The sequence below is a fragment of the Rhinolophus sinicus genome, chromosome 2 (assembly GCF_057876585.1).
Source record: "Rhinolophus sinicus isolate RSI-liver-muscle chromosome 2, RSI-T2T, whole genome shotgun sequence".
Taxonomy (NCBI): Eukaryota; Metazoa; Chordata; class Mammalia; order Chiroptera; family Rhinolophidae; genus Rhinolophus; species Rhinolophus sinicus.
In genome coordinates, this window is record NC_142502.1 from 175,330,992 (window position 1) to 175,354,474 (window position 23,483).

The 23,483-nt window shown below is 32.4% G+C and overlaps 1 protein-coding gene across 4 annotated transcripts in view; it reads left to right on the forward strand.

The window, feature by feature from the left end:
- The window catches only part of ATAD2B (ATPase family AAA domain containing 2B), a 113,254-nt gene that overhangs the window by 10,843 nt on the left and 78,928 nt on the right, over positions 1-23,483 (forward strand). For all 4 annotated transcript variants that reach the window (XM_074331748.2, XM_074331743.2, XM_074331746.2 and 1 more), the window contains exons 2-10: positions 6,027-6,178; positions 10,992-11,041; positions 11,403-11,556; positions 12,672-12,774; positions 14,116-14,224; positions 16,295-16,411; positions 18,646-18,721; positions 19,917-20,015; positions 21,552-21,663. In XM_074331748.2, coding sequence (XP_074187849.2) covers positions 6,027-6,178; positions 10,992-11,041; positions 11,403-11,556; positions 12,672-12,774; positions 14,116-14,224; positions 16,295-16,411; positions 18,646-18,721; positions 19,917-20,015; positions 21,552-21,663 — 972 coding nt within the window. The remainder of the gene's footprint in view (positions 1-6,026; positions 6,179-10,991; positions 11,042-11,402; positions 11,557-12,671; positions 12,775-14,115; positions 14,225-16,294; positions 16,412-18,645; positions 18,722-19,916; positions 20,016-21,551; positions 21,664-23,483) is intronic.

Consider the following 23,483-nt stretch of genomic DNA (forward strand, 5'->3'; position numbering starts at 1 on the left):
AGTAAGCCATTGCTCTTGGGATACTTGAGGAAAATTTAGGACATTTTGTGTGCCTGAAGTTTTACTATTTTGTAGACTAGTATTGGCCCTAAGTAAATAAGTAGCAGTGTGAGTTTTGTTTTCTGCAGTCATGGTAACTGCTGCCTCTGTGTATTCGTTTTACAAGTGAAAGAAAAAGGAATTGACTGCACTTCTAAGCTTTCTCATGAAAACAGGAGTGCTTATTTTAAAGGTAGAAAAAGGCTGACTTATAAAGGAAATTGGAAAAGATGGATTGCACCCATATATTTTTTTATCTTACCTGGGGGATAATGTTCCTTCCTATTCTGTTTTTTTTTGTCTCTTCAAGGATCTTTTTCTCATCAGTTATCTTACTCTTTAATTTTTATTTTATTCTTTTCTGAGTTTCCTTTTCTTCTATTTACAAGAAACCAGGTCATCTTATCTTAAAAAAAGAAAATCCTTCCCTGACTTCTTTGCCTTTGTGACCTCTTTAGACTATTGTCTTTTTCTTAATTCTGAGACTTCTTACCAGAGTAACTATGTAGTCATCACCTGTACTTTCTCACCACTCACACTCAGTTCTTCACTTAATGATTTCCATTCAGCATTCCCCACAAATTGCCCTATCCGAAGTTACGGTGACCAGCTAATTACCAATCTACAGGTTTATCAGCTTTCCTTATGTTTGGAGGAAGTTTTCACTCCCCCTGTTTTAGTGAGACACTATTTTTCTCTAGTTTATATGAGATCCTTTCTGTTCATTCCTTTAATGTAGGCATTTTTTAAGGTTTTGACTTCTGCCCTCTTGTTTTTTTCATTCTGTCTATTACCTATGATTCTTTTATTTTTATTTGTTTGTTTGTTTATTTTTTTTTTTTTTTTACCATTTCATAGCTATCTCTAGTCCTCACCTCATTCTAACTCAGAGCTGTATTTTCTATAGTCTGATAGACATCTCCCTAGATTTCTGGCTGGAATTCTAAACCTAACTTTTGAAATCAAAATTCAACGTAACACTTCTCCCTTCAACATCTGTTCCCTTGCCTACCCCCAACCCCCAGGAAACAACTACTACTTTCTACATCTTGCCCTATTGTCTTAATTTGACTACTGGTATCACTAATCTCTTATTTTGCTTTCTGGAATCAGTTTCTTATTTTTCACTTTTACAATTCTAGATGAGGCATCATCAAGTCTTGAATTAATTTAGTGGTCTGCTAATTCTTTTGTTTCCTTGAATTTCTCATTTTTTAATGTTGTTCTTGGATACATTCTTTTTGTTTTTACGTTAAAGCCCAGGTTCTAGATTTCTGACAAATTCTGATCTGGGCACAAGCCTTCCCTGAAAACCAGAGCAACATAAATTCTCCTCTGATTCATACTCAAGGTCTTTTGCATAATTTTACGTGATTTGTGGTTAGTAACGTGGTAGCTGATGAGTATGGTTTAAGAGACTCTTAAGACTTGAGAAAATGATTTTTGCATATTGGAAAAGTTATCTATTTTAGAAGGTTAGAGTTTAGAGAAAAAAGTTACTTAGATTGAATGACTATCTTTTTATTGTACTTTTACTTTTTGTAGCATTTGACACTATTACTATAGTACTTCTCTTGGAAGTTATCTCATCCTTGAATCGTGTTCCTCTGACCATTCTACGTGCTCCATGAATATGTTGTTAGAATATAAAGTACATGTCATTTGTGATATCTTCCTTCATCTCTATTTGTGGTTGTCATTTTTTATTTTTTGCTTTCAGAGAATCGTATACTTCTATTGTAGTATTTACTGTAATACGCTAATCATTATTATGACTATCAACCCAATAGATTGTGTATTGAGTTCTTGTATTCATCTTTTGTTATCAGTATATATTATTAAAATTTTAATACAGCTTTCCTTTCTTAAAATGTGTATACATTTTTTGGCACTCTCTGTATTTTACCATTGCCCCCATGTTTTATGTACACAGTTGGTCCTCAATAAATGTTTGTTAAATGAAATTATTCCCTTAGTCAAATTATTCCCCTTTCCTACCCTGGATTGTAATCACTGTGACATAGGTTGCTAAATGACTGTGGGTAGATTGCATAATCTCTCTTAAAAGTTTTGGCCTGAAACTGGTAACGCCTTTCCTCAAAGGGTTAGGTTATAATGAACTATTAAAATGCTTTGAAGATGGAAAAGTTAAGGTTGAACATATGATTATCCTATTAAAAGTGAACTGTTAGTATTAGGTTTGTAGGTAAAAGCTTTCCTAAGCTTGAAGTTACCAAAATGGTGCTGAAGTAATCATTTTGCATGTATTTACATCTTGCTTGTTTACTTTACTTCAATCCTAGATATCTTTGGAGGGAACGATCCTTTTGTAATGCTATTTATTCTGGGGTTTCTGTCACAGAGCCAAGTCAAAATTGAAACCCTTCCATGATAAGAGAAGTACTATAGTTTAGTGCAGCAGTTAGGATGATATGCCTCATATTATACTTAAAACTGTATTACGTGCCAGAGGTCCTCAAACTTCTGTCTGCTAAGAATCATTTGAAGGCCCTTGTTAAAAATATCTCACCTTCAGAGATTCTAGTTTAGCTAGTCATGTTTCTTTAATGAGAAATCCAGGTGCTTTCTGATTCAGGTAGTATGCGGGCAACACTTTGAGAGACTCTGAAAGAAACTGAAAACCGGTGGAATATGAGAGAATGACCAATAAACATACAAACTAATTTAAATTGATAATCAAAGAGTTACATAATAACTCAAATTATTTAAAAAAAATACTAGACTTAATATATTTTACTGTTTTTTTTTTTGTTTTTTTTTTTTGATCAAACCATTTTATTGAGACCCTCCGGGGGAGGGTCGAAGGGCTGGGAGGACGATGAGATCCTGTCTTCGGTCGGTCCGGATCTCTCAAGCTTTACGGCCGCCAAAAGCTTACTGTTTGTTTTTAATTCCATAAGTACATAGTACTTATTCCCAGAGTATGTTTGTGAAACTTCATTACCTACAGATGCTCCATGAAAAAAGAGAGCTTGATCAAATAAGTTTGTGAAATTTTATATGCTGTCCTCCATACTTAAGATTTATGCAGCATATTAACATATTAAAAACTCTTAGAAGTCTTGCAGCAAATACCTTGGACCTCAGTGTTTCCCAGACTTATTTGACCATTAGCCTTCCTTTATTTTCCTTAATAATTCCTATTATTAATTTATTGAACAAACTTGGGGAAATCTTGCTTTTTTTTTTTTGCTTGCTATTGTGTAAAATTAAAAAGAAATAGGGTATTTTTTAAATTAAAGAACTTAATATCTTGCTAGACTCTCAAGACTTGGATATTGACACTTAAAGATGGTAAATATATAATACTAAATTGAATATAATGACATGCCAAAAAATATCATAGAGTTGCAGCTAGTAGAAAGAAAAGGTCAATTTAGGTTACATTCTTCAGATTTCATAGTAGAGATGGGTCTTGAAGGGTGAGTGGTGGGATTTGATTAGAAAGAGTAATGCTGGTTTGGGCAACCAAATTGGTAAAGTAGTTTTATAGGTATCAGTTTCTGTATTCACAAATATGCCTTAGCTTAGAACATATGCCATTGCTTCCTCCGTGAGTACTTGTTGACTATGTTATATAATAATGCTTTTCAAACCCTAATGTGCCAAGAATCACCTGGAGATCGTGTCAAAAATTGTTTCTAATTGGGATGGAGCACATTTAGAGTGAGAAATGTAGTCTCCTGAGGATAGTTTGGAGGTAGCTAACCAGTTTTTCTTGGGAACTTAAACTAGTAAGTTGCGTATGTTACACAACTGAGATGTTTATTATCCGTGATTATAAGACACTCAGATGTTTGAATTTCTAATTTTTCCCCCTTTTGTGCCTTTTAGTATGAGTGTGGTCTTCAGACTTTAAAACTAGCTAATGGTAAATTGTATTAAATCACAAAATTAGAAAGTGGTCTTTTTAAAAAAAAATTTTTAGTGAATTAATTCTGTAGGCTAAACTTGGATACCCTGAAATGTACATTGCAAGTATTTATTAGGTTTGTTTGATAGTAGCTAAGTTTTGACTAATTATTTGTGTAATGTAGTTGTGTTGCTTTGGGAAAATATGATCTAGAAGTATGCATTTATAAAATGGATAGTTTTTATACATTTTTCTTAAAATTTGTAGCATAAAAGGAGACCAGACTCAAATATATTTATATGGTGGTAGCCTATTGAAGATGATTATATGTTCCTTTGAAATACTGATCTATAACATCAAGTGATAAAGTATTAACATGTGAATTAAATCTTCTCTAAAGAAAAGGTCCTTCCCTCCACTTTCGTTCCCACCTGCCCAGTATCCAAGGAATTATGTGGTGAAGAGGAGAGCTGCTGTGCAGGGACAGTGACTTTTCTGTAGTCCGAGGACATGCGGCTGGGGAGGGAATAATGGAAGTGGGCTGGAGGGAGAGATTGGTTACATTAAAAAATTGAATTAATTGAAAGAGTAAATAAATAAATAAAGTATTAAAGATGATGGAAGCCAGGTTTCTCACTGAGAAGGGCTTACAAACAGAAAAGGGAAAGTCTAGAAAGAAACTTAAGATGTGGAATTAGAATTAGAAGCATTGGTGTACACACTTTTAAAACAATTATTTATGCACAGATAAAAAAAAATAGGTATAGATGTGTGTGTGTGTGTATTTTTTTTCTTCATATATTTCCTAGCTCTCTCAGCTAAGAGGACTCAATAACAGTGAAACCCCCAGTAACAATTGCACTCATTGTCCAGATCTTGGTTTCTAAATACCATTCTTGATTAAAAGGAACCAGGGCTCCTTGGACAAATAGCTAATTCTAGGGCCAGGGAGAGAAAGCACAAGATGAGCTTAGAGCTAGAAAGTAAGAAAATATTCAAAATGGTGGGGACGTGTCAAAAGGATACAGGAACCACTTTGAAAGGGCTCCCAATGGCCAGATCTTTTATAAAACAGAGTAATGGATTATAACCCATAGAATAAAATAAGAATTCACAAGTGCATGTTGATATAAATAAATGAGTAAATGAATTGGGCAAAGGAGAGAGGGGAAAGCTCTTTAAAGTTGAATGTCAATTTAAAAAATATAGATGGAAAATGGGATTAGGTAATCGCTGTCATAATGGTGTTGGATAAAGGCAAGAGTAGTCAATGAGGGCTAAATCTGGTGGGTGGAGGTTTGGTGAGGAAGAGGATATTGGTGAATTATCACAATTCCATATAATTTAATCAAACACAAAGGGAAAAGTGGACTTTACAGTGGAGAAACCTGGCCAACACCAACTTGACCATGTGATCAAGGTGATAATGATGGGGTAGGTATAGTATGCACAGTATCATTTCTGTATATTCTTTCCAAGAATGTGTGGCCTGATTCTGGTTATGGGACATCAAACAGACCCAGTTTGAAGGTCATCCTAGAGAATGAAAGGCTACTCTTTACAGTCAAGGGCATGAAACATGGGGAAAAACTAAAGACCTGTTCCAAATTGAAGAAGACAAAGGAGATACGATATTAATACAATATGTATTCCTCGATAGGATCCTGAACCAGAAAGAAAAGAGAGACACTGTCGATAGAATTTGAATGTGTCTGTGGATTGGCTCTGTGTTATATCACATATCACTGTGGATTTCCTGATTGGGAGGGTTGTATGATGCTAATGTAGCAAAGTGTCCTTGTTTTGGGAAGTATACACAGGAGTATTTAGGAGAGAAATGAGGAATCATGTCATAAAAAGATATACACACACCTTTTCTGTAGGCTTGAAACTATTTTAAAATACTAGACTAAACATACTTTTCCAATTAATATATTTCATCTTTCAAACTCTTTTGTTTCTGTATTTACAGATTATTACATTTTCTTACTTGTAGAGTGCTACACCCAGTAAATATTTACTGGTTGAATGTATACTGTACTTCATTCAAGAATTTAAGAAGTCTGTGTGTTTTAGTATGAATAATAAATACGTTTTTAACTTTATCTTTCAGAAATCTGAGGCTGATGGTAGTTTAAGTGATAGCCACGTGTCTCCTCCAGCCAAACGCACTTTGAAACAACCTGATTCTGTTTGCAAAGACAAATCAAAATCACGAAGTACTGGTCAGCGAGAAGAATGGAACATATCAACTGGACAGGCCAGGTGAGATGTGAGGACTCATTGATTGTTTATTCATGAATTATGTGATTCAGGGCTGATATTAGTGCTAATTTTCTTAAATTGTAAAGCTACTGGTATCTATAAATACTTAAAAATTGTATTAAACTTAATTTATAATTTCTGCATATAACTTTATTTTCTCTAAATATGTCATAAAGTATTTTGTTTTATAAAAATATGTGGTATTGTAAGAAAAACTTATTTCTAAAACAATATGGATTTTGATAGGTCTTAAGTATGTGTACATGTTTATAGTTCTGAAAATTTAAATAAAAACATATGGTTACAGTTATTTTTTATTTGAAAATAGGTAAAATCTTCCCTTTCTGAAATTCTTAAATATTCCATTTGAATTGACATACTAAATATATAAAATCGAAATTAATTTTTAAAGAAATCTTTTCATGTATATGATTGTTTTCAACTTAAATTTGCTTTGTGTCTGATTCAGTATGTAGCAGGAAAACTTAATTTTACTCACCAAAGTAAATGGTAATAATTTAATGTAGATAGGATAAACACACACACACACACACACACACACACACACAAGATGTAAACTTTGAACTCAGAATCTTTAGCTTCTCTTTTCCCCAAAGTCTTTGAAACAGAAGTGCTGATGATGTGCCCACTGAAAACAAAAGTAAAAGGAGAATCTTTTGGTTTCTTTCCTCTTTGAAGTATTTAAAAATATTTTGATTTTATATGTAGATATATATAAGTATATTCATAAATATATGTAAATTCTGGATGCTGTTACTTTTTGATGAAAGAAATCTTTGGAGTTACATAGACTTTGCCAGGCAGTGTACATTTACTAGTCTCTAAAGAGTTTGTACCTATATCAGTATGTCCCAGAAAAGAAACCACTTATTTAAAATTTATTTTCTTTTTTTCTTTCTTTCTTTCTTTTTGTTTTTAAACATTAAACATTTAAAAATAGATTTCAATTACACTTGACATTCAATATTATATTAGTTTCAGGTGTACAGCATAGTGGTATTTTAAATTTCTTATTTTACATGGTCTGGGAGCTAAGTAGAAAAATACAGGAATCATATAGTCTGTTGATTTGTTTTTTTCTTTCTCATCACACTCATTCATATGGGAGATGAAACAGATCCAGATCACCATAATGACATTTCTTAAGATGAGTACTGCCCTTTAATTACACTTCTAGACTTGATCTACCTGTTATAATTTGTGTCCTGTATTTATTTCATGAGTGCATCAGATTTTTTTCTAGATAAATGTTTTTTAAAAAGTTCTTTTGGTGTTGAAGTTTGACTTTTAACTGTAAGATAATTTTAATAGTTTAATTCAGGTATGAGTATGTAATACATTAGATTTCCCACATCTTATCCACTCTGAAAGCCTTTATGTAAATTGATGTCTTTCGTATAAAAAAAGCCTCAAAAGTTTTTTGGGGGAGAAAGATAGTTTTGCTTCCATTTAGGTATACCTTAGACTGTGATACTTCTTTAAAAAATAATACATATATTTGAATGAAAAGCTTAAGAAATAACGAATGCTAACAAAATATACTGTTTCTGTTTTGGCAGAAGAATACTGTTCTGCAGTTCACGTTTTAAAAAGTTTTTTGAGTTAAACTTTCATGTAGGAATGTTAAGTGGTACACCGTTAGAATTTTTTTGGTGTTTCATGTGACTTGAAAAGAAAATGACATTTGACCTATTAAACAGAATTGAATTTTAAGCAAAACTTGTAGTTAAATCTATTTTAGATTTTGAGATAACAAAATGCAAAAATCAGCATTTATTTGAGGGCTTCTGTTTGTTTTTATGTCATGAATCTGAGAATCCTGATTCCATTATTTTGTTATCTAAGGTCTTATGAGGATTGAAGGTAAAATTATGGAATTTCTTACGAATATAATTCATTTGGAGGAAAACTGAATATAGATAAGAATTAATATTAGCTGTGAAAAATAATGGAACCTAAAGGACTTTGTAAAGACTGCTAAATTCTTTAAGGAAATTGCTGTTGATTGGTAAAACAACTTTAGGTAATTGGATGAAGAGAGGTAAAAGTCAAACTGGAATTTCTAAGTCTTCATAAATGATTTGAGATAGGTTGAGTTTTCTTTTGGGGAGAAATCTAGGCTTATGTATTTGAAGGCACAAGTTTATCAGCGTAATTATCATAATTTTTTGTAAAACGATTTTTTTTGGTCAAAAATCTTTACTGTATATTTTTCTTTATCTTATATATAGAAACTCACAAATATACATGCTAACCGAGATAGATGTCGTAGCGAACAAGTATTTTGAGTACAGAATCCCAATTTATTGACTTTTGTCAGCCGACATTTATTTAGCCACTAGATACTTAACTTGGAGGCCATGTGTGGTGTTGTTGTTGGCAACCTGGGGAATGTAGCATGCACTTGATGTCTCTAGAATAATAGAGAGGTATACTCTAAGATACAGACAAAATTAAATCTTTGATAAGAAACTATACACTTAAATGTATTATGAGTGAAAATTCGTTTTGTGATCAGGTGATGAGGGAGTGGGGAGGTCAGGCAGAAAAGTAACCACCTGTGTTAGACAGTTGAGGCACATTGGCTCTAAAGGGTGGTAGTGCTGAAGGTCTTCCAAACTGAGCCTTTTGCTGAATTGAGGTTTAAAACCCTCGTAAATCACTAAATGCCTTAGTTTTTATGGGAAAGGGAGAATAAGTAATGATTTTTAAGTCTGGTATTGCATTGGTAGTATGCTCCAGATAATTAAAGGTATAGAAAATTCAAATGTAATAATCCTCTAATATAAAGTGATACTGTCTCCATTTTAAAAATTTAGGAAACAGATACAGGGAAAGATCCCGGATTCAACTCTCCTTTTTAAAAATAAACAAAGGAGACTTTATTATCATAAAGTATTTATTGGAGGATTCATTTAAGCAGTGAACCTATCTAGTTACATTTTAAGTGATTAACTTTTGGGAACATTGATTTAGGAGACAGGCACATATAATATTGTATAGGCAGGCCAACTCGTAAAATCTCAGTTATTCTTTCTTTATATACCAGTATTTAATATTGTCTACTTTTTAAAAATTTTCCTTTTTTATAGAAAAATGGTAATGGTAAAATGATGACAATGTGTGATTGTAAGATAATTAAATTGATTGAAGTACATGTATCCTCCCCATTCCCCATCCCCCCATAAAACAGATCTTTCATTAGCAAAGAAATATAAGCCAAGTAAATGTTGTCTTCTTCTGAGGGACAATTGTGCTTTTTTCCCCAGTGATGTTGCTATTGCTCAGAAAAGTTTTAGATTTCTTTTGTAGAATGATTGTAGGTTTAACATCTTATTCTTTTGATTAATTTAAGTATGTATAATTTCAACCATTGGTTTTGCATACAGCTAAAATTCATTTGGAGCCAAGACTTGTGAATATTGATCAAACTGAGTTACTATTATGTTGGGTTCAAAGCCAAAGTATATTTATGAAGTACTAAAATTGATTTTTCTGTGTGTTTTTTTTTTTTTTTAATTAAAGTTTATTGGGGTGACAGTTGTTAGTGAAGTTACATAGATTTCAAGTGTACAATTCTGTAATGCATCATCTATATATGACATTGTGTGTTCACCACCCAGAGTCAGTTCTCTTTCCATCACCATGTATTGGATCTGTGTGGTTTTACGTGGATTTTGAGATTGATTCTAGAGAATTTCACATGTATGATCTTCCAGGGAACATCTTGTTAATACCTCAGTTTCATTACTTTGTAATCAGACTCATATGTCAGGAGAATTGTGTACTTCGTACACAAAGTGCTAAAAATGAAGTACTTTCCAAGAGGTGTAGTATATTACAAGATAGTTCTGTTGTTTTCTGGGGGAAAGGAGAGCTGGAGTTTTTGTTTCTTTGACAATGTGAAGACACTTGTTTTTGTTCATATCTTCTAGTCATCCTTGCTGTGACCTTTATTAGGCAGGAGTATTTATAATTAACAATTACAACATTTAACATTTACAATTCAATATGAAGAGCGCTGGAGTAACCAAAAACATTAGAATATTTTAGTTAAAAAATTTGTGCAAACTTCATAGATAGAAGACATTCATATATATTTACTATTTTCTGAATGTCATCCCCTTGTTTTTTTTACCTTTGAAAATAACAATTGTTGACTTTTTCAAAAATATCCTAGTAAGTTTATGCTAACAGCTTTTTTTAAATATAACAATTTAGTTCTGAACTTGCTAATTATATAGTAAGGCGTATGTTGACTTTTTTCTTAGGTCTTTATGTTTTGATGACCATTTAAGTATCTATTCTGTACCATTTCTCTTCCTCCACACAAAAGGGAGATTTGTACGATGAGAAATTAACTAAGTTTTTATTGTAAGTTTAGAATGTGTAATAAAATATTTGAAGAAATTATTAAGTCGTATTGGTGTTAAGTACTTCTTTCCGCCTACAAATTGTTGTTTGAATAAATTTGTCATTGTTTCAATTTTATTTTGTCAACTAAAACCAGTAGAAAATATCTGTGCCGATTGCTACTTATGGCATGAGCTAATTCATGGTAAATTAGGCTTGAACCTTTTCATTGGATTTTAACTTACAGAGTTGAAGAGACAGTTTAAGTTCTATTATTAAAACTTTTCTTGAAGTAATGAAATGACTTAATGTATTTTATTCATTGGTATATTATCAATCTTAGAGTAAAAGAATGTCTTTAGTTTTAAAAATAGTAATACTGTATTACTGACACTTAAAATGTTGATGTGTTTGCATATTAAATATAATTGTGTTCTAGGTTAACTTCTCAGCCTGGTGCTACATTACCAAACGGACATAGTAGCTTATGTGAGTATTCTGTTATGAAACTGGTTAGTATTGAAATTCTTATAATGTTGTTAGAGTTAAACATAAAGTGGGGTAAAATAGAATGATTTACTATTATGCTCAGCATACAGTTGGAAATGACAGTTGGATTTTAGTAATAGTAAATACGTATATAATTGTTAAATGTTGAGAAATCAGTACAACAGAAATAATTTAAATTATTATGACAGATTAAACATTTATAGAAATTTTAGATTATTGGATATTAAAACCATTTAAGAGGTCATATTAAACTTTTGGTAGTGTTTTAAAAGTAATTTTTTTCTTTTTTTTTTCTTTTTATACTCTGTACTTTGAAATGGAAATATCTCTCTTCTTATAGCCCTTCGAAGCCATCCCCTTAGAGGGGAAAAGAAGGGAGATGGAGACCTTTCTTGTATAAATGGTGACATGGAAGTCAGAAAAAGTTGTCGTTCCAGGAAAAACAGATTTGAAAGCGTGAACCAGAGTTTGTTATTTGATCAACTAGTAAATAGGTATGAATGCTTATGCAGTAAGCAGTTTGATTTAATTACTTAATTTTTAAGCCCGTTATGTTTTAAAAAATAACTTAAGCACTGACTTAGCAATGATTATTTTATAACTTAATTTGAATTAACAGTAGTTAGCAGTGATTGTCAGTTTCTAGTTAGTTTACTGGATTTAATAGAATTTATGTAAATTTTACTCATTCTTTTTAAACTCTCGTGCCTAGTTAGATACTATAAAATAATTTTGTTCTATCTTTGCTACTATAGTCATTTAGTATTTTCTCATTTAACATTGTATTTTTGACAATTTTCAAGGAAATTTCCATTACTGATATATAATAAGTATAGTTTTGCTTATTCAAGACTTGAATTGAAGGTCTTTTGAGACAGGCTGTGTGGGATGTAGCTAGTGAGTGAGCCTAGCTGACTACTTAGCATCTACATGCAATGAAATGTTGTTCTTCTTAATATAATCTTTACAAAGGCCTGGAGAAGGGAGGTCAGTACAATCCCTATTGACAGGAGAGGAAATTATATTCTATAGTGGTAAAGTCAAATATGAGTATTAGTTATTACTTGTTAAGTACTTAGATCAGTATTTAGATATATGTAAAAGTTAAGTGTGTTTAAAAGATAAAGTATGCTAATGTCAGCATCTATTTCGGGGATGTCAGTGTTTTCTAATTTCTAAAATACCTGTTCAGTTACCTTATTGGTTTTAAACTTTTTTTACAAATCTTTTATCCTGTATAATTCTTAACATCATCTTCAAATATAAAGATTGAATTAGTTACTTTTTTTTCCCAGTGCCTTGGATCTTGCAGTCAATTATTTGTAGTGGCATTATGTATTTAGATATTTGGAGCCTTATAAGCAAAAGTCTACTATTTTGTAAGTTTTACTTTAATAAATATATTAAGGTAGAAAATGTTTTGGTTCTATCTTTTTGTGGGGCATTATCTTCTGATGGATACCAATTCAGAAAGAGATATTGGGATGTTATATACAGTTACATTATCAGAAATGATTTAGTTATGCTTTGATGAAGACTTCTTTTATGTGTGTGACACACTGTATGGTTCCATAATTGTATAAACCCTGGTTTTATTATATGATTGTAGTACTGCTGAAGCTGTACTACAAGAAATGGACAACATTAACATCAGACGGAATCGTCGATCAGGAGAAGTAGAACGACTTCGAATGTGGACAGATACAGAATTTGTGAGTATATTAACTTTAACAACCTTTGCAATTTTTTATTTTGATTGAGGAATAAAAAGGAATAGTGAACAGCATTTGGATTTTCTTGAATTAACAAAATCGTTCCTTCTTCATTTCCAATTGAGCTTAGGATTTTATTGCTTTCTTTCTTCTTTTATCCATACTCTACTTGCCACAACGTTCCCCCAAAAGATCCTCCACACTTTTGCCAGAAGAGTCATCTGAAAGTACAGTTTTTATTCTGTAACTTTCCTGGTCTGACCTTTAATGGTTTTTTATTGTGTACTGAATTAAAAACACTTTGGCCTGCATAATCTGGTTTCACCATTGTCTTCTCATCCACCATTGCCCAAATACAAACAAATCATTCTTTTTTTCCCGAAAGATTTTATTGGGGAAGGGGAACAGGACTTTATTGGGGAACAGTGTGTACTTCCAGGACTTTTTTCCAAGTCAAGTTGTTGTCCTTTCAGTCTTAGTTGTGGAGGATGCCATTCAGCTTCAAGTTGTCCTTTCACTCTTAGTTGCGGAGGGTGCAGCTCAGCTCCAGGTCCAGTTGCCGTTGCTAGTTGCAGGGGGTGCAGCCCACCATTTCTTGCGGGAGTTGAACTGGCAACCATGTGGTTGAGAGGACACACTCCAACCAACTGAGCCATCTGGGAGCTCAGTGGCAGCTCAGCTCAAGGTGCCGTGTTCAATCTTAATTGCAGGGGGCGGAGCCCACCATTCCTTGCAGGACTCGGAGTTGAACCGGCAACCTTGTGGTTGAGAGCCCACTGGCCCATGTGGGAATTGAACCTGCAGCCTTCGGATTAGGAGCATGGAGCTCTAACCGCCTTAGCCACCCGCCAGCCCCAAACAAATCATTCTTGTTCCCTATCTTTTACTCCTCTTAATACTTCTGGTTAGGGACTGATGCAATCCTACCTTTGTTTCAAGGTTCATTGCAAATGTTGCCTCTCTTCCCAGCCCTTATCAAAAGGAGGGTCATCTCTTTGAATTCTACTTTGTACCTTTCTATATGTCATTTAACTTGTTTTACTTTCTTTTATAGTTACCTGTGACTTATTCTATCCTACTAGCCTGTTATTTGCTTGAGGGAGAAAATATGTCTGTGGCATTATAATTTTCGATTTAAAAAAATTAAGTTTTATTTATTTATTCTCATTGTCCCTTCCTGAACTGTCCCTTGCAATTCAGGAAGCTTCATTTTAATGAATCTGTACCTTGCAAATAGATGCTCAGTAAATTTTAATGAGTGAGCATGTTCCATTGGGTTATAAGATTTATAGCTGGGAATAAATTCCGTGTTACTATTTGACAGATTTCTTTCTTTAAAAGGAAAACATGGATATGTATTCAAGAGTGAAAAGGCGAAGAAAGTCACTGAGAAGAAATAGTTATGGGATACAAAATCATCATGAAGTCTCTACAGAGGGTGAAGAAGAAGGTTTGTAAAGCACCCTATGAAATAAATACTAGAAAGCTCAGGTGGAAGGAAAGAAAAATATGCAAATAATATGTGTGTAATATTGCTGGGTAGGTGATTTTTTGGCAATAGAGGTCTATATTTTGTATAATTTGGAATAATTTTTATTCAACTGGCATTCTGAGTTTTCATTTGCTGGATTTGGAAAAATGCCCTTACTGTACACTATACGTTAAGTAATGTATCTTATTAGTAGCTATTGGTAGTCCTTAAATGACCTAATCTGGTGTGGCATTTGCCATGGGTTGATTTGCTTGTTAGGTGAGGCCTCTTGTATTTAGGTACCTTCTAACTGGAAACCTCTATCCATAGTCACCTTCTATCCATAGCCTCTAAAACTGATTATTTGGGTTCCAAATTTAGCATGGATTGAGGTGAAAATGGTGAAGTTTAGAGAAAGAGGGACTGCTAGTACTAATGGAGGGGGCTGTACTGTTTTTTTCGGAGGCAACTATGGGTTCTGGACTGAAGAATGCCAACTGATTTTGTAGGGCTGGAGCTGGGAACATGATGAAAGCACATTTGCCCCAAGGATTATAAATTAATGACCAGTACATCTATAGGATTTAATTCTGTAGGAGTTAGTCTTTATTGAAATGGATTTTCAGAAGATTTGGTATATTGTAAATACAGGGTACCTGCATTTTACCAGGAAATCTTCCTGGCTCCCACTGTTCACGTAGCTTAGATTGAGAAGATTGGGTTTATTTCTCATATTCTGTAATTACTATATTATTAACAAGTTTTAAAGAGCTTATATTTCTAATGAAGGTACTTTATTGAGCGAATATTATTGTTGTTACAGCTAGAACCTCTATATTGCTTCCTTTGGAGAAAATCAGTATAGGTGAGACAGATTTATAATGTGATTTTTGCCTTTTCATTAACTGAACACCTTCGTAGATTTTCCAAAGTAGATTTGCCACATATAGAATTTCTTCCCATAAGAAATAGTGTGTTACTTTGCAGGCATTTTTCAAAAAGTAATTTTTTTTGAAGGTTTAAGGAAACTTATTTGGGCACAAGTAATTTATAGTATTATTTAGATAAGTAATGTATTTGTTGATTTTCTCTATAACCTAATAATGCAAAATTTAAAAAGTTAGAATAAACTTTTAAATGTCATGAGTGAAATGTAAAACCCTTTGCATTTTAGTCTCCTTTTTCACTCAGCATCACTGGCAATTTGAAATTTTTCCTATGCCTTTCTATGATTGTATTACAGTGATAATTCATTATGTAGTTAAAAAGTTAATCATAAAGTATATTGCTTTTGGGGACCTTACACCTATAAATTTTCATTAGATTTTTATTTTAAACTGTAAGTAGATATTACATTCATAGCTATCGGCAAACTATTTTTCAAACCAGTTTTTAAAAATAAACTTTTAGGATTTGTGTACATTATAATTTGTTTTTTTACATGTATAGCTAGGTGAATTATCATAAAGTGATCACTGAGGTCAAGAAATAAACTACAGTATATCAACAACCCGGAAATCTGCTTCATGTTCCCTCCCAATTTATACTACATCTTCCTACCAAAATATAATTAATCCAAGCTTACCTGTTGTCAACAGGCCTAACAAACTGTTCTACTGCCAACAAAAATTGCTCTTGCTGTAACATTAGTAATTATCTTGTAAACATATTTTTTTGAATTACCAAGTGGTATTTGAATACTAATCTTATTCAGTGGTTAGTTGGGCATTGAATGAAATTTGCTGTAGTAAAATTTGAATCATCTTCTATTGCATTGTATGACCAAAGTGATTGAAAGGTCATAAGTAAATCAAGATATCAAATGTGATCATATATATATTTAGCAGAGAACTATATTATTTGTAGAAAAGGCATCTAGGTTCATTTTTAATTATATTGATTTGTGCTGTATAATAAAATGCTGATACTTTTAAATGTCATATGTGCAAAAGAGTGAAAGATAAAATGTAAACAAAGAGTTCTAGAGTGGACCAATCCTTGTGGATTAAAACAGTGCTTCTGTGTGTGTGTATGTGTGTGTGAAACTAGAATCTCAAGAGGAGGATGGAGATATAGAAGTTGAAGAGGCAGAAGGAGAAGAAAATGATAGACCATATAATTTGAGACAAAGAAAAACAGTGGATCGATACCAAGCACCTCCAATAGGTAGGAGACTAAAATAACTTCTTTCTTTTTATAGTTAAGTAGCTTATTCTGCTCCACCTCTTTCAAAAATTAATGCTGCTGAATTTAAAAGAATGATCTCTCTTGTAGATTCCATGCATTCTTTTCCTATATACTTCTCTTCACACATACAATGGAAAGAAAATTCAAGTACAGGTACATAGCTGCAATATAGAGTTACATAGAGCATGCACATTTTATTTAAACAACCTTAAATTTAATAATAACTACTGCTCGTACTTTTGTGTTACTTTATAGTTTATTGAGCAAGCATCTTCAGTTATAGTAGTTCTTTAGGGCAAGTATCTCTGTGTTTCTAGTGGTTAAGTAATTTATCCAAAGTCACAAAAGTGGTATATGGCTGCTGGCTGCAGCTTGGCCAATAAGCTAGGTTTTTTTTGAGACGGAAAGAGTTTAAATCTAATGACAAGTGATAAGTTCCACAGGTACTGTTTTATTGATTTTTTCCAGCTCCTGGGAAATTCTATCACTATTAATCTCCTCCAGTTTAAAAAAAATGAGATATAATTCATGGTGAAATTCCCCATTTTCGCTGGTTTTTCATCTCTATCTCTGCAATCCGTTGGTTTTTAGTATATTCACAAGGGTGTGCAGTCATCACCACTGTCTGATGCGATTAATATTTTATTACTTCTACACTGCCATTCCCCCAGTCCTTGGCAACCACTAATATACTTTCTGTCGCTGTAGATTTGCCTATATGTGACCTTTTGTGTTTAGCTTCTTTCACTTAGCATAATATTTTCAAGGAAGAACTTAGATCTTTTTACTCAAACTCTGAAACAATGGTTGATGCTCTGAAAGCAATCAGAGTTATCTCAGGAGAAGCTATCCAGGAGAAGTATCCAAGTATGCAGATACTTCTGTGCTCCAGTTAAGTCACTGTCACAGAGAGTCCTGTTAATAATGAGGGAGGTGTGTTGGGACAGATAAAAGACTGGACCATTTTTCTAGATTTTAAAAAAAGTTTATTGAGGTATAATTGAACACAGTCCATTGCTACTGTACACATTTAATGTGTAAATTTGGCAAGTTTGAAATACCTTAGGGATATACCTATGACTGTCACCACAGTCAAAATAATGAACATATTCATCAACTCCCTGATTTCATCTGCCTGTTTATAATCTACTCCTTACCTTCTTGTGCCTACCCCACTTTCAATCCTCAGGCAGCCACTGATCCGATCTGTTTCCTGTCACTATAGATTAGTTTACATTTTTTCAAATTGTATATATAGTACATAGTACATGTCCTTTTTTTGTCTGACTTCTTTCTCAGCATAATTGTTGTAAGACTGATCCATGTTGTTGAATACAATAGTGTGTTTCTTTATATTGCCGAGTAGCATTCCGTTGTATGACTGTATCACAATTTGTTTATCCATTCATTTGTTCTATGGGCATTGGGCTTGTTGACATTTATAGTGTTGGCTATTATTATAAATACAGTTGTTTTGAACATTCATGTGCAAGTCTTTGTTCTCATTTTCCTTATTACCCAGGAGTCGATTGGCTGGGTTTTATGATTAGGTGTATGTTTAACTTTCTAAGAAATTGCCAGTTGTTTTCCAAAATGATTATACAGTTTACTCTCACTAAGAGTGTATGAGAATTTTAGTTGGTCCATATTTTGGCCAACACTTGATGTGGTCAGTTTTAAAAATTAATTTTAATGCATATTTATTATTGTAGTTTTAATTTACATTTCTAAGCATCTTTTTATGTGCTTATTTGCCAATATTATCTGTGAGCTGTCTGTTTAAATCTCTTACCCATTTTTTTCAATTGTTTATTTTCTTATTACTGAGTTTTGAGAGTTCCTCATGTATTCTGGATGTCAGTCCTTTATTAGGTATGTGATTTGCAAATATTTTCTCAGTCTGTAGCTTATTTTTTTATGCTATTAATATTGTTTTCTAAAGAGCAGAATTTGTAATTTTGAAGAACTCCAATTTATCAATTTTTAAAAAATGGATTGTCCTTTTAGTGTTGTATTTAGAAATTTGTTTTTAACCAGTAGTTACAAAGATTTAATTTAACATCTTTTTAGAATACTTATTTGCAACTTATACCACAGAGTTTTTGTGACTAGTTTCTTTTCAGAAAGGTAACAGAAGTAGTTTCTACCCCTTTAACACATCAACTTACCAATTTATTATTAGTTATTCCTGTTATCCTGTTTTTTTCTTTAAGTACCAGCTCATCAGAAAAAGAGGGAAAACACACTGTTTGATATTCACAGATCTCCAGCAAGAAGAAGCCATATCAGGTAGGTTTTGCTGGTTTTGAAAGGAGGAAATACTTACATCTGTCATTTAGCTATGTCCTTTAAATAATACATAATATAATGCCTTATAATTACAATATAGATATTGATGGTGTTAATGATAATGCCAATGAGGGACAAAAGAGCATCTTTCTTTCTTTAATTAGTGACTAATCATTGTCTTGCATGTGATTCAGTTTGCCTGGAATAGTTAGTTCTAACAATTATGTTCCCTAAAGCCACACAGCTCTCTGGTCTCTCAGTACATTTGAATCTAAGTGACTCACATTGCTTTCATTTGCAGCATTGGTTCAATTAGTTTTTGCTACTCCCCCCCCCACCGCCCCCATTTTCCCCTTTCATTTACGTGTAGGTACAAAGGAGATTTTTGTTTTTGAAACTTTTGTCTATTATGGTTTTTGAAAAGGTAGTGTATTCCCCATGGCTCAAAAAAAAATAAAAATCAAAGATGAACATGAAAGGCTTTTTTTCTAGCCTCAGTAGTCTCTCATTTTCTCATAGTAACGTTGTTATTAGTCTGTATATCCTTATGGAATATATTCATATATATATATATATATATATATATATATATATATATATATATATATATATATATATGTTCAAATAGATATGTTGATTGTTACCCCCTCCTTTTTACATAAAATGTGCTGTGAGTATTGTCCTACACCTTGTCTGTTTTTACTTAATTCATTTTAATTGTCTTTTCAATATTGTGAAATTTCACGTTTATGTTTATAGTTGCATAATACTACATTTATAGATACACTATAATTTTAAACTAGTCCTTTGTTGAGAGTCAGGTTGTTTTCAGTCTTTTGCTATTACAGAATATGATATAATGAATACCCTTGCATACTATCATTTTACATGTGTACAAGTATGTTTGTGGGATAAATTTGTTACTTGACTGCCTTCCTGAATGAACTACCCTATTTAAAAATTGTAGGCTCCCTATTCTCCTCCATTTTTTCTTTTTCTCTGTGGAACTTACTGTTCTTATACTTCATTAGATGTATACTACATGATTGCAAAGATCTCAATAAATAATTGCTGAATGAATGGATGAATGTATGTATTTTCTACTAAGCTAATTGTAGAAATGATGAAATGATACTTACAATGTGCTTTTAAAAGCCATGTGCTGCTGTAATTTTAAGGATTTTACTCTAAATAGGAGAAAGAAGCATGCCATTCATAGTAGTGACACAACTTCTTCTGATGAAGAACGCTTTGAAAGAAGGAAATCAAAGAGCATGGCAAGAGCAAGAAATAGGTTAGTAAATTTTTTGTTGTTACTTCTCTGGTGGAATAAAGGAAGAACAGTTTTTATTTTTTTGAATGGGATTCTTGTTTATAATAGTATTTTGCTAACACTAATATTCAACACATATTTTAGACTAGAGTAATGCTCTGACTTGGTTTTTACTTAGTAATGTCTTAGAGCTGTAAATAACTGACTGTGTAAGTACTCAATAAAATAGTATGTAGAAGGTAAAGGAAAAAGAGCCATGGGGAAGAGATCAACCTTTATGGCGGCCATTTTCTCCATACCTCTTCTTTAATCAAAATCCATTTAATGATGCTGATTTTAGATGCTTATAATAATTACAACACTTGGAGTAAGATTTGGTTTCTAATAGAATGATCTCAGAAGCCCTTGGATTTTATTGGAAAATTTGTGTTATTTTTGGTTGAAAGAGTGCCTCTGGTGGTCTTTGTCTAGCTACGGTAAATGACTGATTACTCCATGGCTCACTAAAACCACAAAGTTTTCACTGAGGGAGAGAATCAGTATTTTGTCTAGTAAATAATTAAAGCATCAAATTATAATTTATTGAAAATTTGAGTTAATTTTCTAGCTTATATTTATAATATTGAAAGGTAAATTATATTTAACAAAATTTACATTTGGCAAAACATTTCTGTAGTTTGGTGATATCTATCTGTCATAGAAATACCAAGTTTTCAGTTAGCAAGTCTTGGAAACAAGTTTGGATTGGTGTAAATTGTATGCTGACAACTCCTCATATAGATGATGTAAAGAAAATGTAAGAGAAAAATCTAAGTTTAAATAAAGGAATTTAATGTGAACTGTTCTGATATCTGCTTTTAAGAGAAGTTAGGATTCAGAAATGTGAATGAATTGAAGTTTCATTCATTATAGAAGCTATACGTTTTGGAGGCTGTTTATGTCATTTTTTTTAGTGTTTAAGCACGATTAAAATAGTAAGTATATTATATTTTCTTAGGAATAATAAGTATAGCATTTGAGGTAGCTAAAGATCTATTTTAAAGTAGTTACACAGAAGATGGTAAAGCTTAGTTCTTAAAATGTGGTCTAAATTTGGTTTCCTTTGAATAAAAGGGAGAGACATTCCCTCAGTCAGGTAAGCTGAGTAAGACATATCCACATAATATCTGAGGGTAAATTTAAATATAATAAAGCTTGAGTTCATTTAATGCCACATGTTATAGTACATTTAGTCAATCTGTTTTTATTTTATACTTGTATAATATGGGATAAGATTATACTTGTATAATATAGGTTATGTTTTCTAAGTTGGAATAGATTGGGCTTTTTGGACAAATAAGATTAATAATCTTGTTTGTTTTATCTAGTGAATAAATTTATTTTTGGTCTGTTGAAAAGAATTTAGAAAAGGTTTAAAAACGTGAAATTCTTTGGTGTTATTTTCTGGGTTATGATAAAAAAGGAGAGAGGTAAAAATGTGTCAGAGACTTAAACTTATTTTGACATTAACAATGTGAAACTTTTAATGCTACCTACTTGACTTTTTATGAATTTCAGGTGTTTGCCTATGAACTTAAGAACAGAAGATTTAGCTAGTGGTATTCTCCGGGAACGCGTCAAAGTGGGTGCCAGTTTGGCTGATGTTGATCCGATGAACATTGATAAGTCAGTAAGTTTTGTAAATATTTTCCTAGAAGGACCTTTGTTTTTTAAAGGTTATAACTTGTTTCTAAAGCAACACACAATAAAAGTAGAAAATCCAGATACAACCATTATTAGTGTTTTGATATATATATTTAGGAACGTAGCACTCTGGTCACATGTGATGCTGACAAATATGGCAAGGCCCCATTAACTGTGATAAGCAGTGGGGTATTGTTGAAGCTGCTCAGGGCTCATGATCAGATTTGTATTTTAGATAGATCACTGTTTATGTGATGTAGTTAATGAACTTGAGGGAAACAAGGCTGGACATTAGGAAGACTGATTTGGATGTAGTTGTAACCTGGAGTAATGGTCGTGGTAGAAAGTAGAGTAACAGTGGAAGGAAGTAGCATATGGACTTGACAGAATTCAGGAGAAAATTCAGACATGACAGAATTTGGCGAATTAATTGCTTTTGGGGAATGAGAGAGAGAAACAAGTTGAATGTATTACCTAGGTTTCTGGTGTAAGAGACTGGGTGGAATAATGGATGGTTACATTCTCTGAGGTAAGGAACATAAGAGAAGGAAAATGTAATTCAGGTGTGAAGGTGATTTAGTTAGTTATAGACATGTTTAGGTATCTGGCATATCACAAATTGAAGTAACTTATAGAAATTGGTTATGTAGGTTTGGCATTAACTAGAAATATCTGGGCTAGGAATTTGGATATGGGTCACTAGTGTAAAAACAGTTGAGATCACTATGGAAAATGGATAATAGCACGCAGGGAAATTATGTAGCATGAAAAGAGAGCTGAGATTTAGAAGACATGATAGATTCTTACTGTTGGTAGAATCTTTTTTTGGAGGGATAGTTGGGAATAAGTTTACTGCATAACCAAGAATGTATTTGATATTTTTTTCTTTGTTCTCATAAACCTTTCATTTCAGCATAATTTAACTGACTCTGATATGAGAGACTTAAGTTATCAAATGGAGTTGTGTATATATTTGAAAATGTAATGTTAGCTACCTCCAATCTGATGTCACAGGGGAAAATATTTATTTTATTTGTGAGGACCTAAGGAAATTTCGGGATCTCATTTCTAATAGTTCACATTCTCAGAGGACTTTGCTTAGTGATCTTTGCTTATTTGGTTTACCACCACCATACTCTTGAATCTAGTTAGTTTTAGGCATCTGCCAGTCAATTAGAGTAACTTAATTCTTTAACATTTGATATCATGTACAAGAAAATTTAGCTTCTTTTAGAATGTTTCTGTTATTTAAACTCTGTATTTATTTTTCTAGATTACCTAGTTTTTTCTATCATAGTAATACATTCATTGTAAAACATTTTCAAGTATCATAACATAATAAAGCAGGGGAAGAAATCTCCCAGAACCCAGTGGTAATCACTGTCAGCATTTTGGCACTGTTTCCTTCGATCACTTTCTTCTATATAGTTTTTTAACTTTTTAATTTACAAAGTCTTTTAGATATTTAAATTGTTATGGGTGGAAAAAACAATCTCTGTTGCTTCTTGGCAATAGATCAGTGTTTCTCAACCTGTTTTTTCATTCTTGTCTCTAAAGGAGAAAAAAATTCTCCCTATCTAGATAAATTAGTATTAAAGATTAAAATTTTTGGTCAGGTAAAGTTGAGCTTTGGGAGGTCACAAACCATTATAATAGCCAGGATTTTTTTACCACATTTGGAGCTAATTTTTGCCCCTGCTGAGAAAGCATGTGATAGATGATATTTTAAAAGGCATTTAATTATTAGAGTGTAAATACAACATAATGTCTCCTATAGATTCCCATTTAAAGTATTAAATTGGGCAT